This window comes from Pungitius pungitius, chromosome 2 (genome assembly GCF_949316345.1).
Source record: "Pungitius pungitius chromosome 2, fPunPun2.1, whole genome shotgun sequence".
Lineage (NCBI taxonomy): Eukaryota > Metazoa > Chordata > Actinopteri > Perciformes > Gasterosteidae > Pungitius > Pungitius pungitius.
Window position 1 is genome coordinate 31,866,760 of NC_084901.1, and position 15,867 is coordinate 31,882,626.

At 43.4% G+C, this 15,867-nt stretch overlaps 1 protein-coding gene across 2 annotated transcripts; it reads right to left on the bottom strand.

Annotated features, from left to right (window-relative positions):
• Nucleotides 1-545: 545 nt before the first annotated feature.
• On the bottom strand, nt 546-10,255 carry anxa6 (annexin A6). 2 transcript variants are annotated; one of them, XM_037462090.2, is made up of 25 exons: nt 9,924-10,255; nt 9,099-9,154; nt 7,554-7,638; nt 7,302-7,396; nt 7,078-7,191; nt 6,912-7,002; nt 6,752-6,831; nt 6,604-6,660; nt 6,119-6,212; nt 5,828-5,923; nt 5,671-5,729; nt 5,426-5,548; nt 5,162-5,220; nt 4,869-4,947; nt 4,244-4,325; nt 4,066-4,160; nt 3,778-3,891; nt 3,077-3,167; nt 2,915-2,994; nt 2,739-2,792; nt 2,559-2,652; nt 2,372-2,467; nt 2,206-2,264; nt 1,881-2,003; nt 546-962 (listed from the first exon to the last, which is right to left on the bottom strand). In XM_037462090.2, exons 2-25 carry the CDS (start codon nt 9,099-9,101, stop codon nt 903-905), a joined length of 1,983 nt encoding a protein of 660 aa, XP_037317987.2. In that variant the 5' UTR covers nt 9,102-9,154; nt 9,924-10,255; the 3' UTR covers nt 546-902. The 2 variants fall into 2 exon arrangements, with proteins under 2 accessions (XP_037317987.2, XP_037317986.2); XM_037462089.2 differs by having other exon boundaries at nt 1,866-2,003; nt 9,924-10,253.
• Nucleotides 10,256-15,867: the final 5,612 nt, after the last annotated feature.

A 15,867-nucleotide genomic window follows, 5' to 3' on the forward strand; every position in this document is an offset into this window, starting at 1 on the left:
CCTCTTTTAACTCAAAGATGGCCTGACAACAGCTGCGCTCACATATATGAACTGAGCCATCGACAAGAACAGAAAACGCTTTCTTGTACTTGACTTCTGCATTTACAAATGTACAGGACCAAATGAAGCTAGGTGACATGTTAATACAGTATTGTGTAAACAATATATATTCTCCTTGCTCATTTAAAATGTGTAGGAGTAGTGGAATGTGTACTTTTAGATCTACAATATAAGCTGCCATACAATAATCTAAACATAATTTATTTACACATGGGTTTTTATGATCAACAAGTGTTTTTGCTTTTATTAAGAAGAAGAGACATTGAATGGCAGTTTCCTGATGATTTAATATTCCCTGTTCTCATTCTGCTCAGCCTATTGCCAGTAACAACACAGTTAATCATTGAACTGCCCTGACAAATACAAACCAGGACACCACACCCATACCAAACAAAAATAAAAGCACAGGGCGGGAGAATGTGATCTAGCAGGATTCTTAAGATGTTTTAAAAGTTTTTCTTGGAAGAAAAAAAATAGAAAATAGATTTGTTTTTGCTTTTAATCATTTTATTTTATATGACACCTTAAAATTACAGTAATCATTGGACGGCCGGCAATCTGAAGGCACTATTTCACTAATTTCAAATAAGGTGAAGCACCTTTCTAAAGCGACATGAACATATTCATGTTACATATGAGCTGTAGAAAAAGAAAGAAAGATATCATTCCAACAGACAGGACCACAGGTCATAGGTCACCCTCGTTTGGCTTAGGAGAGGCAGCAGTTGAGGGGCACTGACAACCGATTTTGACGTTAACCACCACAGTGTCGCTCAGTGAATTGGCTTGTCTCTTGGGTTTTCATTAAACGCTGTGGATGGAGCTGCAGAGACGAGTCCAGTTTAATCTTCCCCTCCACAGAGCAGCAGCAGAGTTTTACGGTAGTCTCCTGAGGTATCACCCTGAAGAAAGATGGAGAACACACACAGATGGAACTGGAATTAATGGGGAACACTGTCTGCGTCTGCTGACCTTTTGTCATCACAGAGCTGAAACTGGTAAGTGTGGTTCATTCTTTGTACTCATACAATAGCAAAACAGTTTTGATCTCTAACTAATGTTGCATGAATTTGAGCCACGAGGACAAGCAGAACTCACAAGTCACAAGTCAAAAAATCAGCTCATGATGAATTACCCACTTATTATAATTTACAATCTTCGTAAATTAATGAATTGTAAAGTCTGGGTACTTTTTTAAGGACTAGATTCCATTAGATTTCTTGCCAGGAGTTAGATGAGGAGATTGAAACCACTCTTGTGTTTGTACAATGAATGTAGAGACACATTTAGCAGCCGGTTAGCTTAGCTTAGCAGAAAGACAACATTTCCCAACTACCAGAACTTCTAAAGCTGTGGCTGGTAGTTTTAGTTCAAATAGGTGCTTTTACCGTACAGATTTTGTGGGACGATTGTAATTACAATTACAATTTTCGCTGTTAATTTGATAATATTTCTGTTTATCCGGGGCATCCATACTCGTATGTATGTCGTATCGGTGATTTAATCTGTAAATTATTATAGAACGGTTTCTGGGTAGTTCCTGTCTCTGCGGCTTCCAGCCAATCAAACAGCGGATATGGAGAGGAAGTTAATAAGCATGCGAGGGAAATTCCTTAACCCCACCCCCAAACAGACGCACACACACCAACACACACACACTCCCATCCCCCACCCCTCCACAGTAGCAGAAGAACGACATGCAACACATACACTGACTAAGTGGGGGACAAGGAGAAAAGGCAAAGCGTCCAGAGAGACACACATGAAATCAGAAGACAAAGACAAAGACATAGACTCAGACTTACGATCATAGTTTCTACCTTGATGAATTCATGGAGGGAGACGTCATGTGTTTCCTTGAACTCTTTACGAATGTTGAAAAGGTCAGCCTCGCTTCGGGACACCATGATGCGGATCAGCGCTCTGTCGTCAGTACCAAGGCCCTGCATCCAAGATCAATAGATGCTTTGTTTACTCTTATTAAGTTACAGTCACTCAGCAGCATTGATACCGAGAAAGAAGACACAACCCCAAATACACTGCAGCAATACTGGCATCCAAGACCGCGATGATGTGCCGCAAACATGCATCCAAAACTATAAGACAGTACAAACTTGCCAAATGTAAAGCATGGTGACGCTGTACCTTCATGGCTTTGTAAAGACGATCAGCAAAATAAGAGGGCTGGTTCTTCACACTGCGGACTAAAGAAAAGAGAGAGAAAGAAAGTACTGAGGAGGACTGTATATTGTGTCAGCAGTATACACTTCAACACTCTCAAAAGTAAAAAAAGGTCCAACAGAGTTATTACCTATTGCATAAAATGCATTCTTGACATCACCAGACATCTCTTTCTTGATGATCTGCTCAATGTCCTTGTTGGAGAATCTGACAAACTCCTGGAATACTGTGAATAGAGAAGATTAATTACATTAGTTCTAACATAAGGGTCATATTATCTAGATTTTGCAATGAAGTGATCACTGAGAGGTTGTGACCTTTCCTAAGATGAGGGAAGCTTCTGGTGCACAGAATACTCATGAACTTCATCACCATGTCATCAGACTCGGCATTGCATGCATCAGCAAGTTCCTGATAAGTTCAAGAGAAACAAATGTTTACACTCATTCTTTTGTTACGTATACAAGTGTTACAGTAAGCACCGTGTCCTGGGGCACCTGAGAATCAGAAACAGCTCTTTCCTCATCTGCAGGCCCGTCTTCTCTTGCACCCTGAAGAGAGTAAAGACGGTTAAACGTTATTTTCATTTTCTGCTACAAACTGACAACCGACTGCAACCACTGAGTGGGTGTGGGCAGTAAAACATAGTCCTCAAGATGAGGACGGTGATTACCTGCACGAGAGAAACGAGGATGCGGCAGAAGTGGCCTGATGTGTCTGAATGAATGGCTTCCTCCAAAGACGTCTTATAGGCTGTGATGTAAAAGGTTTTTATTTAAAGGGTCTGCAGAGCGAGTAAGTGCTTTGAAGAAGTATTTTAGGGTATCCAACTCACCACTGTGATAAGCAGCATTCATGGCAAGTATTTCCTCATTGGTCCTGGTGACCAGAATCTCAATGAGAGCGTGTTCATCTGTCCCAGCTCCCTGTTAAAGAAACTTAGAGATTAAAGCACAAATCCAACAACAACAAAAAACATATGAACACAGCACACAGCAAGGAAGCGTGCACTGAAAAGTTTTGTAATCCTTGGTTGCTTTTTATACATTATTTTCATATACTGTATATTTTTTCAGGGACCTTCCTGATAATGATCTGTACCGATCATCACGTGGCTGTGAATAAGCCAGGAAGTGTGTCATGAAACATCAGAGCTGCAATTGGCTCAACTCTTTTACGCCTAAATAGCACATCGGACAAATGCTAGCGATATGTATGCCTTTAAATAAGCTAAATATGACAATGCACTGCATATAGATGTAAACAATACATACATTTAAATTCCTGTATGTTCAGAGTGAAAGATTAGTCAGGCTTCGTGCAGTGTTTGAGGAGTCATAAATACCTAGATATTTGACTTTCAAATAAGTTCTGTGTAACTTTCATGACGTTTAAACATCAGCTGAAGCTCTCGGGGCCCGAATCAACCAACACACACTGAACATTTATGAAGAGCTTCTGCCTTTAGCGCTCATGTACTGTAAACTAACCATGTCGTCAATGAAAAAATCTTTAGGTGATTTGGATCTACTGTACCTCTATCGCCTTCCTCATCATTTTGGCATCAAACTCTGCAGGGGTCAACATGAGCCCAATGATCAGCCTCTCTAAGTTCTTTGAAAGCTCAGACTTCAGGTCCTTCATCAGATCCTGAGGGAAAGATCAAACACACTGAGTTACAGGAAAACATCTTACAGCGAATGCTAGATGTTGGGTCTGGCATGTTGAACACATCTAATGGTAGATGTGCATTTGAACTGAAAGAGGTGAGACATCATTTCTTTTGGTCGAGGTTTTGGATTGGCAATGATTTATTTCACTTACCCGTCCCAGAAGAGATTTGAAGGTCCGTCTGATCTCTTGCCTCTGAGCATTGCTTCTCTGTGCAACAATTTCAATGATCGCATCTTCGTCCGTTCCTGTCGGCAGCCAGAGGGCCGTTAGTATCATAAGTGTTTTGGAAAATTCTAAAGGTGTGAATGTGCTTTTCTGGGCTGCATACCGAATCCCTTCATGGCCTTCCTAAGCGCTTGAGCATCGGCAGCTGGGTCGAAAGTGGATGCAGGGAGGACTGTTGGCCTAAGCTGAGGTAGTGGGAGGACATGACTGAGTGTGAGAGATTCAATAAGTACATACACAAACAACATGGACTGGTGAAGCCGTTCTTCTAATTTACTTTAAATTAAATGCATCAAATGTGTAAAATGAAAGTGCTCAACATGCAGAACGGAAAAGAGTTTGTTTGAGGGGGAGTTTGCCCTCTTAGGGTTAGAAGCCATGACACCACCAACCACAGTAAAGGTGGGTAGGCTGAAGTACAACTGAGCTTTACAAAGCGTCAGAGAGACAGGTTTTTGTTAACATTCAGGACCCAGCGAGGCAAACGGCGGCTTTGAGAACGCATTATAACAAAAAGCAATTGTTTTAGAGAGCACAGCGTTTTGATCCTATCAGCGGTCACACAAAGCCCTCGTTGTGGAGACGTGGCAGCGTTATCTGTACCAAGTCGGTAGCGCCGCAAAGACCATTGGGTCATTGCAATGGAACCAGGTAATTGGGACGCATGCCACCGCCAAGCCAAATATGCAACGACACATCTAATGGTGGAGCAAATGGGGGGTCCAAACCTGCACTTTGGTCATGGCGCTCATTTCCCACATCTTGTAGGCTATCTGAGCAGCTTCGGGGAAGAACTCTCCTGCTAAGCTGTAACGATCAGTTACAGACACAAGACAGAGCACAAGGTCAGCGAAGCACAAACTTCAGGTGGTACAGAGCGAGAACTGCTTTTCTCGTCACTGAGGCATCGATCATTCTTCTCACTGTCAACAGACAGTTTTTAAACTCCCCTCAGAAAACAAGAACTCCTGAAAAGTGGTGCTCCATCACCCCCCTGTGGTTGTTGCACAGTTTAACTTACTCATCATCTCCTCCACATAGATTAAGAAGGGTCCTCTTATATTCCCCCGATGTGTCATCCTGGCAGGTTGGAACATCCAAAAAATCAAGTTACAGGTGTATGATCTTCTGATAATCTTAAAGGTAGATTTATTTAATTTGGCACTTTTAAAGGTACTTCACATAATTTAAACAGAAACTATAAAAGCAAAAAAACAAAATCCTACATAACTAGCATCCCAGTTATGCTATATCATTCTATTCTATTTTTAAAAACATGACCAACCGTAATCATGTTATGAAGGGACTTCTCATATAATAGGCGGAAACACTCTCGGATGTCCAAAATGTCTATTTCGGAACGAGAAATCATGATCCTGATCAGGGTGTTGTCGGCTGTACCGAGACCCTGAAAATGAAGGAGAGGATGAGTCAACCAGGCAATGGTTTCTAAATTATAGTATTTTATCAATTTATTTGAAAAATCCTGTCGATCACTACTGCTATGAATGTGTTTTCTAGTACTTTTACCTTCATTGCTTTGTAAAGCCGCTTGGCAAAGAACATGGGAACACTCCTAATGCACTGGACTGTGAAAAAAAAGCCGAGAAGAGAGCCTGGTGTTAAACTGACCTCCTTGACAGCCCACATGTTGCTTTTGACGCGCTACCCTCAGTCTGTTCCTTACCAACAGCCAGCATCAGCCTCTCAAAGTCCCCAGACAGCTCGCGCTTGATGCTGTCCTCTACGGACATCTCGGCGATAATCTCGAACGCATCAAAAACTGAACAAACACAAGACGACACAGTGAAACGCATGCTATCTTGTGCTCACAGGTGTTTACAAGGAGCACTAGGCCTCAGATAGTTTTCCTGGCATTAGACAGAGACGGCACAGTCGTAGAGTGTTGACTGTGACAATCGCCGCTGAGACTCAGGTCACGGTGGGGAATGTCCGGAGGCCTCATTGCTGTGCTCACCCATGCAGAGGTGGGTCACGCTGCGGTTTCCCAGGATCATGATGAATTTGGCCTCGTCCGTCCCCCACTGCTCTTCTCCAGCTGCATATAGATCCTACAAAGAGGTGAGCATGCACAGGATGAGCGGATATAATATGAAACAAAGAAATTAATTAACATTTCAGAGTCTATCATCTGCACCTTAGAAAAAAGAGTGATTGCAAATGAATATCTTACATGGGTTATGTCGACATAGGACATTGCCGCAGCACAAGACAGTGGGCTCGTTTTAATGTCAATATCTGCTTTAAAAATCTTTTAGTAAATAGTGACACCACCTTATAATCAGGCATTTAAAATTGTTCCTATATGTTACTTTAAAAACCAAATGGAAGTACCTCTCAAGTTTAAAAAAAAATCAAAACAACAAAACAAATCTAATCTTATAGTGAGACACTAATCCCAAAGCATTTTGAATTCACTTCTACTCGTTAAGTGTTTCTCACTTGTGCATCCTGCTGCACCAGATCTGCGTCCACCACTCCTGACTCATCTCTGGCCCCCTGGAACAAACCAAGACAAGCGGTGACAGTCACTGTGTGGTTGACTGTGGATACTTCTCTGCTCATTACCTACGCTCCTCAGTGAACTGACCTGAAGTAAAACAACCAGCATCTTTTTAAAGTGTCCCGATGTGTCCGCGATTATGTCGTCCTCCATGTCTCTGCCATAGGCTGGGGACATGGACACGGACATCCACGTCAAACGTCGGGAAACGTTGATTTCAAATTACATCTCATTTAAGATGCCTTACCGTCCTTGTAAGCTGCAACCATCTCATTCATCTGTCTGTTGTTTCTGGATGCCGTGATTTCAATGAGGCATCTCTCGCTTGTTCCAACTCCCTAAGAAAAGAGCCTGAAGTTAATAATGCTTTGTTCAATGTAACTGGAGTACTATAAAGACTCTAAATGTCTTACATTGACTGCATCATGGATTTCTTTGGCGTCATGGTAGGCCGGGGTTCTCATCAGACTGACGATGAGACGCTCAAACTTGCCCGTCAGCTCATACTTCAGATCCTCAATAAGGTCCTGTTATAAAGACAAAACATGATGGAGTGCTCACTACTGTGTCAATGTGTTAAACATCGGGTTTCTATTTCAGCCAACAAAAATTAAGATGGGGATATGTGTTGCTGTACCTTTCCAAAGCTGCATTTGTAGGCTCCAATGACTTCCTGCCTCTGTCTATTGCTCCTTGACGTGACCAGATCCAATATGGCATCTTTATCGCTACCTGAGGAACACAAAGCCACATCTTCAACAAATGTATCTCACTCGTAGAAACCAATGCAACTGCAATGATTGCTCTGTTCAATTCTTTGTGAGGTTGTTCAGCCTAGAAGTTGATAAGATTAAAGAGGACCTTATACCCTCCGGAGTGAGGAACTCACCGAAGCCTTTCATCGCATTAAAAAGGGTCTCGGCATCAGCGGTGGGATCAAAGTCCGAAGCGTCTGTTATTGTGCCTCTGAACCCCTATAAGAAAAAGAGTTTGAAATGTCATGTTATGCCATCTAGAATGTGTGGAGATGCAAATGTTTTCCTACGAAAGATACACATAAATAATCGGTCACATATATACTACATCATCTGGAATTTTCTTTCTAGGAATTATAATTGTTCCACGTTCTATGGACTGCCAGGAAATGGTGTTTACATTCATGGTCGCCAGAGGATGAAGTCATGAGACTTTTGTGTTCCCCTTTTTGTTCACAGGGCTGCTGTCATCAAGTCAAATGTCTAACTGTCAAATACCCTGTGAGCATGCTGACATCAACATTTATCTCAAGCCCTCGTTGTGTGTGCAGGCTCACAAAGAAACTAGCCAGATCATGTATCTATCACCTTCTGGCTGGGTGCATTGTTTGCTCCTTCAACACTCGCTATGCTGCTCAGCTCAACCCAGACAGCTTATAGAGTTGAGAAAGTGGTTTGATGCCAACCAGCCCAACCAACCAGAGGACAGTAGGTCGACACTCGATGTTCCAATTTCTAACCCAAACCTTCTTGCAAGGGAGTGGAGGGAGTGGACTGTGTTTAAGGGGCAGTGACGGGACACTGGGACGGGAGTTGAAGCCAAGTCTGCTGCACCTGTCTCACCACCCAGCAGAGATAGAGCTGTGTCTGTCTGAGTGTTTATGTGTGTGTGTATGTGTGTGTTGTCTGTGTGTGTCGCCGGTGTGTGTGTGAGTGGGACAGTGGGTGTGTACGAGCAGCAGAGTGTCAGGTTGCACACAAAGTAGCTCCCTTTGCAGGCGTCGGTCATAGTTTGACTCAAAATGCTCACAATGTTGATTGCAAAGTTGTAAGGCCATTTGCTCATTGGCCGGGGGGGAATCACAACGCTTGCCCTACGTATGGAAGGCTCAAACTTGCAGCTGCTGCCCTATAGAGATTACTGCTGCATTCGAGGCACTCGGCCAAAGTATTTCCCCCACCCTTCGTAAGGGGCCACTGCACATGCTCTGTTCGTCTGCTTCGCTACGGCGACCATCACTCCACACGACAGCTGGAGAGCTTCACCCCCACATAGCAACCGGGCCACAAATACAAGCCTTCGGCCACGGGTCTTTAACTAACCTTGTCTCATTTGTGGCTCTTTTTCTCATATGGAAAAAAGCGTCAAGTGGATTTCATTTCAAGGAGCTAAATTTCTACTTTTCCTGTCTCCCTTGGCGCTGGTTGATTCCTCTGTTGCTTCGGCCAAGAGCTAAGAGCTATTGGGGAGATGCTGTCATGCGTGTCTTTCAAATGTGGTGGTGCTGTAGGTGTCTATGACACCCTACACTACTTCCTTTATGATGGAGAAGATCCCATGGAGGCAGCAAAATGACCTCAGTCGGTCCACACCTCATTTAGTGGCACACAAAAGCATCTGGGCTCCATAGATACAAGGTGTACTCAGAAACAACCCGAATCATGTCCTTCTCACTTACCATTTCTATATTTGGTCTTCTGTGTCAACACTGCGCTGGAATCAATGGTTTCAGGCCTACGGAGAGAGAGAAAAACGCTGATGTAGGTTAGGAACAGCATTGCAAAGCATCCTTGCCCTAATAAGGTCATTTCACTCCAATGTGCGGGGCAATCAGCTCGCAAAGAGTTCATTTGCATGATGATGATCTCTTCTTTTTCCTGAGTCATTGTAATGCAGCTGTCTGTTCAGTAAACTGAGTAAAACGTATATGACATCTACAGCACAAGAAATAAGTTTCTTTCAGACATGACCTCACATTCATCTAAAATGACACGCTGGGCGATGGAACATACATTACAGGAAACTGTTAGATTTTCCATACCCTAACATATAATGCAGCCATTCACTGAAGCATATGGAGGCAGCTGCTAGATAGAAAGTCTTTGTGCTAACTTTCTCCGAGTGACTACATTTCTTCATTTATAATCACAATTGCAATGCATTTCTACACATAAAAGAGAAATGAACCCTAACCCTAAAGTGAAGCTTTCCTTAAATAGCATGCACCGTTTAATGTCAGAATGGAGGTTTGAGGGGGGAGTGGGACATAACCACACCCTTCTCCCCATATAGAATAAACTTCGGTGGATTTACAACTAAATGATATGTTTTTTTCTAACTTTTGACTTTTGTCATTCATAAACAAACATCATAGGTGTAAACCCTACTTGTACACCCAATAATCGGCAGAATGAATTAATCCAACATTTAGTTCATTGGCACATTTGAAAACGACTACATGGGCGAACGAAAAGATTTACAAATGACCGTGAACACGTCTCACCTTCTGTGTCCGGGAAGTGAAGTGGGGGGGGGTTCTATTGTATTCGATGTGTCCCCGGGCTCTCTGTGTCCTCCGGTCAGACCGAGCAGTCCCGTTACGTGTCCTCCTTGACGCAGCGACTGCGGCGCTCCGACGCGCAGCTTCTTGCGAAGCGTGTGTGTGTGTGTGTGTGCGCGCGCACGTGGCATTTTGTGTGCGAGCCTGTGTTTTCAGCAGTGCCATACTATATAAAGCGCATTGGACCAGTAACATCGAGCCCTAACTCAAACACATGGTTAGAGACAGTGTTTCATCTGCCTTTTACCATTTGTTTTTTTCTTCTTCTATTAAAACAATTAAAGCTATTAAAATGGGCCAGTAGCGCGCACAGCCTCACGTTGAGTTTGCACCGAGGCCGTTTTCACTGCGTGTTATTTGAACTTTGTCACGTGACCTAGAGTTCAGGGATTTTGAGAGGGAGTGTTACGTCAATATCTGTTACTGAGACAAACAGCGTTTCCCTCTCGTTACAAATGATACACGTGGAAGCTTGCCTGCTCTATTTGTGTCCTGGCAGGCATCTATTCCAGTAAGAGGAGGGAGAGAGATGCCAACATAGTTGGGTGAGGGCGAGGGTAGGGTGGAGTGTGGGGGTGGGGGCAACATAACGGCATCAAGAATGATTTCCAACGAGATTTATATTTATATTTATTTATATGTCATTTGAAAGTTACAGCAACATGCGCATTCTTACTTGGTGATATTGAATGGAGTTGTGGGACATAAGGGATGATGAGACTCCACCGGGGGGGGGGGGGGGGGGGGGGCCCAGAGGTTTACAGCCCATCCACCTATAAGACACATCAGAATCAGGACTCAATGTGTTTATAAGTGACTGGAAGCAAAACTCTGGCATCAGACAATCCATACAGGAAAGTAGAAATGAGGAACCAGTTTATTGAGGAGTAGCGATGGGCACCGTAGTGGATGGTAAACAATGAAGGAGGCGCAACCGTGGATACCGACCGTCCCTGCCCCGATGGTGGAAGACGCCGTGGGGGATGAAGCACACACCGGTGTTGGGAGAGAGAGAAGATATACCTCGGCCCACGATGATCAAGACGAACGGAGGAGACGTACTCGGAGACACAGAAGACACAGAAGACTCAAACTTGAGGAGATGTGCTTGAGAGGTAAGCGATGAAGCTTTGTGAGTCCTACTCATTTACGAGAGCAGACAAAGTGGCAGCGTGAGGTGTGTGCTTATAAGTGTTTGTGGTTATTCAGGTGATAGCGATCTCAGTGATTGGGTGGTGGTGGAGCCTGGCTGATCCCTCACAGTATCATTAAATGCGTGGTTACTAATGTTTCACAGCTGTCACTCGATGTCAACTTACTGTACTTACAAAGGACTTTTTCCAAATTTATGTGAACTTTTTTGAGAAATTTCTTAACTGGACAGATCAGCACACGTTTTCCTGGTACTCCTTTCATTTGCAGAGAGGGGACCATACAAAGTCAGCAAAGATGGAGTTGGGAGTGACATGCAATTGTTAGATACTGACATCTTCTGCTTTCGAAATGCATTGCATCTCACAGTCAGGAAAACAGCAAAGTGACCAATGAAGTGTTCTAGTACATACAAACAAACAATTAGGCTTAGTAACATACCCAAGGGTAAAAAATTAATTTATCTATTGAGAATTTAAACCATATATTTGTGTCCCCAAACTGAAGGTTTTGAATTTTCACAATAACAGAGACACGTGTGAAAAATCGAATCATCCACCACCACAAATTCATGGATTGAAACAAAATATGAAATGAACAAATGTGAACGCAGAACAACAAACAAAGTGAGCACAAAAGCATTTTTCACATTCTGTATGGGATTTGCTGGTCTCACCCCGTGCCTTCCGTGCAATAATGACCACATTATGATCCAAACGGGTCGCAAGTGAGAAAGGCTACTTTGTAAGTAATTCCATTGAGTGGGAGGGTCAAACAGGGCAGTATATATCACAGTAAAAATCATGTTTTCTTCATCCAGCCCAGATGGTCCTTGCTGTTTTCACCACACAGCCACCAGTCACTCCTCGTGGGACTGAAGGCAAGGTAAACAATTTATGTATCTACTGAATAAAATTGCCGGAAGCCAGTCAAATTTAACATGCCGTGTCCTCTCTTTTAATTACTGTCAATCTGAACGCTGCACTGCACTATTTCTCTGTAACAACAATGTGTCTTTACTTGCATAGTAAACAGCAATAAACAACACAACTGAGCTTCACGGCATTTGCACAAAAGTAGAATAAAGAAATCCGGGATATGTGAAAAAAGCGCAGCTTGACTTAGCGTGTCCAGGACCTGTTCCTCGTGCGTGGTTCAACTAAGTCGATCAAATGTCGCATTGCCCAGCTCAAGTTAACGTGATGATTGATGTCAGGCCGTCTCGGTTCCCCGAAGGTGGATCCACGCTCAAACAACACTCATACGTCAGAAGGCAGAAATAAGGATTTTGTGAGGCAAATTTGCAATATTGTGCTATATCAAAATAAAAATAAATGAATCATATAATCATGGCAAAAACTGACACCGCCGCCCTGAGAGGTCTACAAGCACGACAAAGTATCGCAGACAAGTTAATGTTAAATGCGTAACTGTTGATAGAATTTATAGGCTTATTTTAAGTCCCTTATCAACCCTGACCCATTTAGATTAGATTATATTTCTTTAATTGAACCTACTGGCAAGAGGCTTCATGGATGTATCTTCATCCGATGAGATTAATGATCTCAACTCCTTCAGAATAAGTAGATAAAAACAGCCCAAAGAGTCTAATTAATAGTTATTAGGATATGTACTGCTATCAGATTATGTATCATGTGTATCCGTATATATGTGTGTGTAGATGACCATGTGTGTGTGAATCTGTGTATGGGCCAATCAGTATATCTATTATTCATAATCACACACTTGATCAATTGAAGCAGTGAAATGTGGAACATCCAGAAGTTTATTAAGCAACAAATAAACCAACAGAACTACAAAGAGCATGACATGCAGCTGCTTTCCAGATGTTCTCTGCATCTCACTGTACAAACATGTACAGCACATGTGTGAGACATAAATATGTGAGACCGTACAGAGACAGTCCGTGGGACAGTCTGTGGGATGGTGGATATTGTTCCTGTCTTTGTCATCCATGGCGCTCGTACAGGACGCCATTGCCATGTAAAAACGGATCTTTGTGATCTCGGAGAACTCTCTCTCCTGTTAAACGTTAATCTAACTGACATCGCTCCTTCATCAACGAGGGGGTTGAAGGGTGGGAAGTGGGCTGCCTTTTTGTCCGGGGGAGGGGCGAACTAATCCAGCGGGGTCAAATGAACCTGCTTCGGAGACGGTTTACATTTTTCAATGTGTTGCTGTGGTGATTTAGCCAAACCTGCTTTTGGGGAACCAAAAAGCCTGATCTGCGTCATCTCATCCTGAAAATGATCCGGTTAACTCAGTTAGCCACGTACGAGGAACAGGGCCCCGCTCGTTGCGGCTTAATCGGTTTCCCTTTGGAAGGGCGAGCCAAGTCAATCCAGGTGTGCGTAGCTAGGATCTGTGTTCAAAGTGTCTTTGAGTTGCCTACCATGAAACGCACTATATAAATAAAATATGTTATTATTTAGCCTATACTTTGCCCTTCATACTGAGCAGAGGGAATTAATGTTCCTCTGTAAAATTACCCTAAAGACTAGGCCTAATTTCAACCAAAAGGCTCATTTCACTGGCACTGTGGGGGACCAGCACCAGGCTTTACTCCAGCTAGGAAATGGGCCCTTGTTTAAAACCAAGGAAGGCCTGTGATGGAAGGGATTCAGGGAGGGACAGCTACTGACTCTGTTCCACCTGCACAAACTGGCCTCTTCCTTTTCCAGTACTTCACATCAAATCCAATCACCCAATTGTACGGGCATATGTGGCCATGGTGGCCCATGGAGGTTGTGTGATGCGCTGGGAGCCGTAAGGTTGGTGGTTTGAATCCCGGCTGCCCCATGTGCCACGTCGAAGTGTCCCTGAGCAGGACACCTAACCCCTAACTGCTCCCCCAGGGAAAACGTAACGCGTGGGTTATAACGCTTTGGATAAATGTGTCAGCTAAATGACGTGTAATATGTGGAAATCCTCTTTGATGTAAAACATTCTTCTTCCAAAATGATCAACGATGCCAAAACACACACTTCTGACAGTACGGCAAATAGTGCCTTTATTTAGAGTTTCCGCATCACCGACGGCATACAAAAACATGCCATTTGCAAAAAAGCGCAGTGCCATACACCATCTGTGGGATGATGAGAGCATGGCTGTGCGGTGCAGAATTTTGGGACCCAGCAGTCCGCATGAATAACTGATCCATCTCCAGTAAATCTACACTTTTCATACAGGTACTCATCGGGAAAAGCTAAAGGGTGTGATCTGTCTCCAAACACCCTCTCACAGCGGAAAGCAAGTGTCAATATCAATGCTTCTTCATCCAAAACATAGTTCAGAAAATGGGCATTGTGCAGGAAGGATCACCGGGGACTTTATATATCTCCCTCATCACGTTAACAATCGTTAACTGCGCAGTTTTTAACCCACCAGCGGACAGCGACTACTTGCCCTGGAGCAGTCTAGCTGCAAAGAATAAATCACCATGGTTACTTGGCTGGGTTTTGTGCAAACAAGTCAAAGCTAAATTCATCCAGGATAACGTGGATATCCCGGCCTAATCCCTTATCCTGCTTTCGTGCAATAGCCCTCAGGTTATAAAGCTTCACATCATGTGCGTAGTAAGTCTGGTTTAGTTAAGCATTACCCCCCATTTCCCCGGTAATAGCAATATCTCATCGTGTAAGATCTGCAGATAGGAAGCCTGACATTTAAGTTTTGCCAAAGGTACTTTGACCGTCCACACCGCTGCTTTCCCATCCGGCCCCTCCTGCCTGATAGAGTAGATGCCTGCAGTGACTATGTGAGCGGAAACATGGAGGAAAGCCCTACCTTTCACAGGGCAAGTATGCAGCCATGAAGGCTGCTTTGTCCGCCCCTGATTCCTTTACTCTCCGCGCCGTTAGCCTGGCAAGCTCACGCGTGTCCAGGTATGGGGAGGCGAGCAAGGAGGAAACCTCCAACAAAGCAGCAGTGATAAGGTCACATGTCACATGTTTCCAAGCAACACACGCGTGTAAACATACTTTGAGAACATCGATCGTTTTGCATGGTGTGACGTAGTGAAAGGCAACAAATCTGTGTACTTCCAAAATTCAGGCCCCTTGTAAAGTAAGTTGGCATAGATGCTGTAAAGGTAAAGTGTTGTTTCCTATAGCAATACATACCAATGTCAGACACGGAGGATATTTTCAGATTCTTGGTTCAGTTTCAGCTGCCGTTGGTGATGGAAAAAATGCAAAGTCATGGAGGAATGTGTACAATGTAAAGTCTTGGATTATCTTAAAGGCACAATCAGGCAAAGACCATCAAAGCCACTGCCCATTACAAGCATCAGTCAAGTTTGTTAAAATACAAACAAAAGAAAACAAGTGTAATCCCTGTTTCATTTTGTCGGAGTTGCACAGATGACAAACTGTACATCAGGGTTAGTCATTCAAAAAAAATGCCCTTTCATCAAAAAATAAGTCAACGCAACAAAAGTAATGTAAACACTGCGTCAGTGTGAGTGGAGTTACCCTCTCCGATATCCTGCTGCTTGTGTGATATCAGACTATTTGCGTAAAAGAAACCCACTTATTTGTATTACCAAAGACCCATTATAAATGTATATCGGGAATGTGTAGGTAATTGAAGGTTGAGTAAAGTGCAATTCACCAGGTGGGTGTTGCTTTTAAGCTGTGGGGGCGGTACTGAAAACGTCCGACATCAGCACTATGAAATCAGAGGGATGGTAAAGAAGTAATTAATTGTCTCTTCT

Excerpts from the sequence above, each read along its gene's own strand:
- anxa6 (XM_037462089.2), bottom strand. Across the intron at positions 6,213-6,603 it reads TGGTGCAGCAGGATGCACAA|GATCTATATGCAGCTGGAGA; the intron begins GTGAGAAACACT and ends ACCTCTTTGTAG. Across the intron at positions 2,793-2,914 it reads TCCTCGTTTCTCTCGTGCAG|GGTGCAAGAGAAGACGGGCC; the intron begins GTAATCACCGTC and ends TACTCTCTTCAG.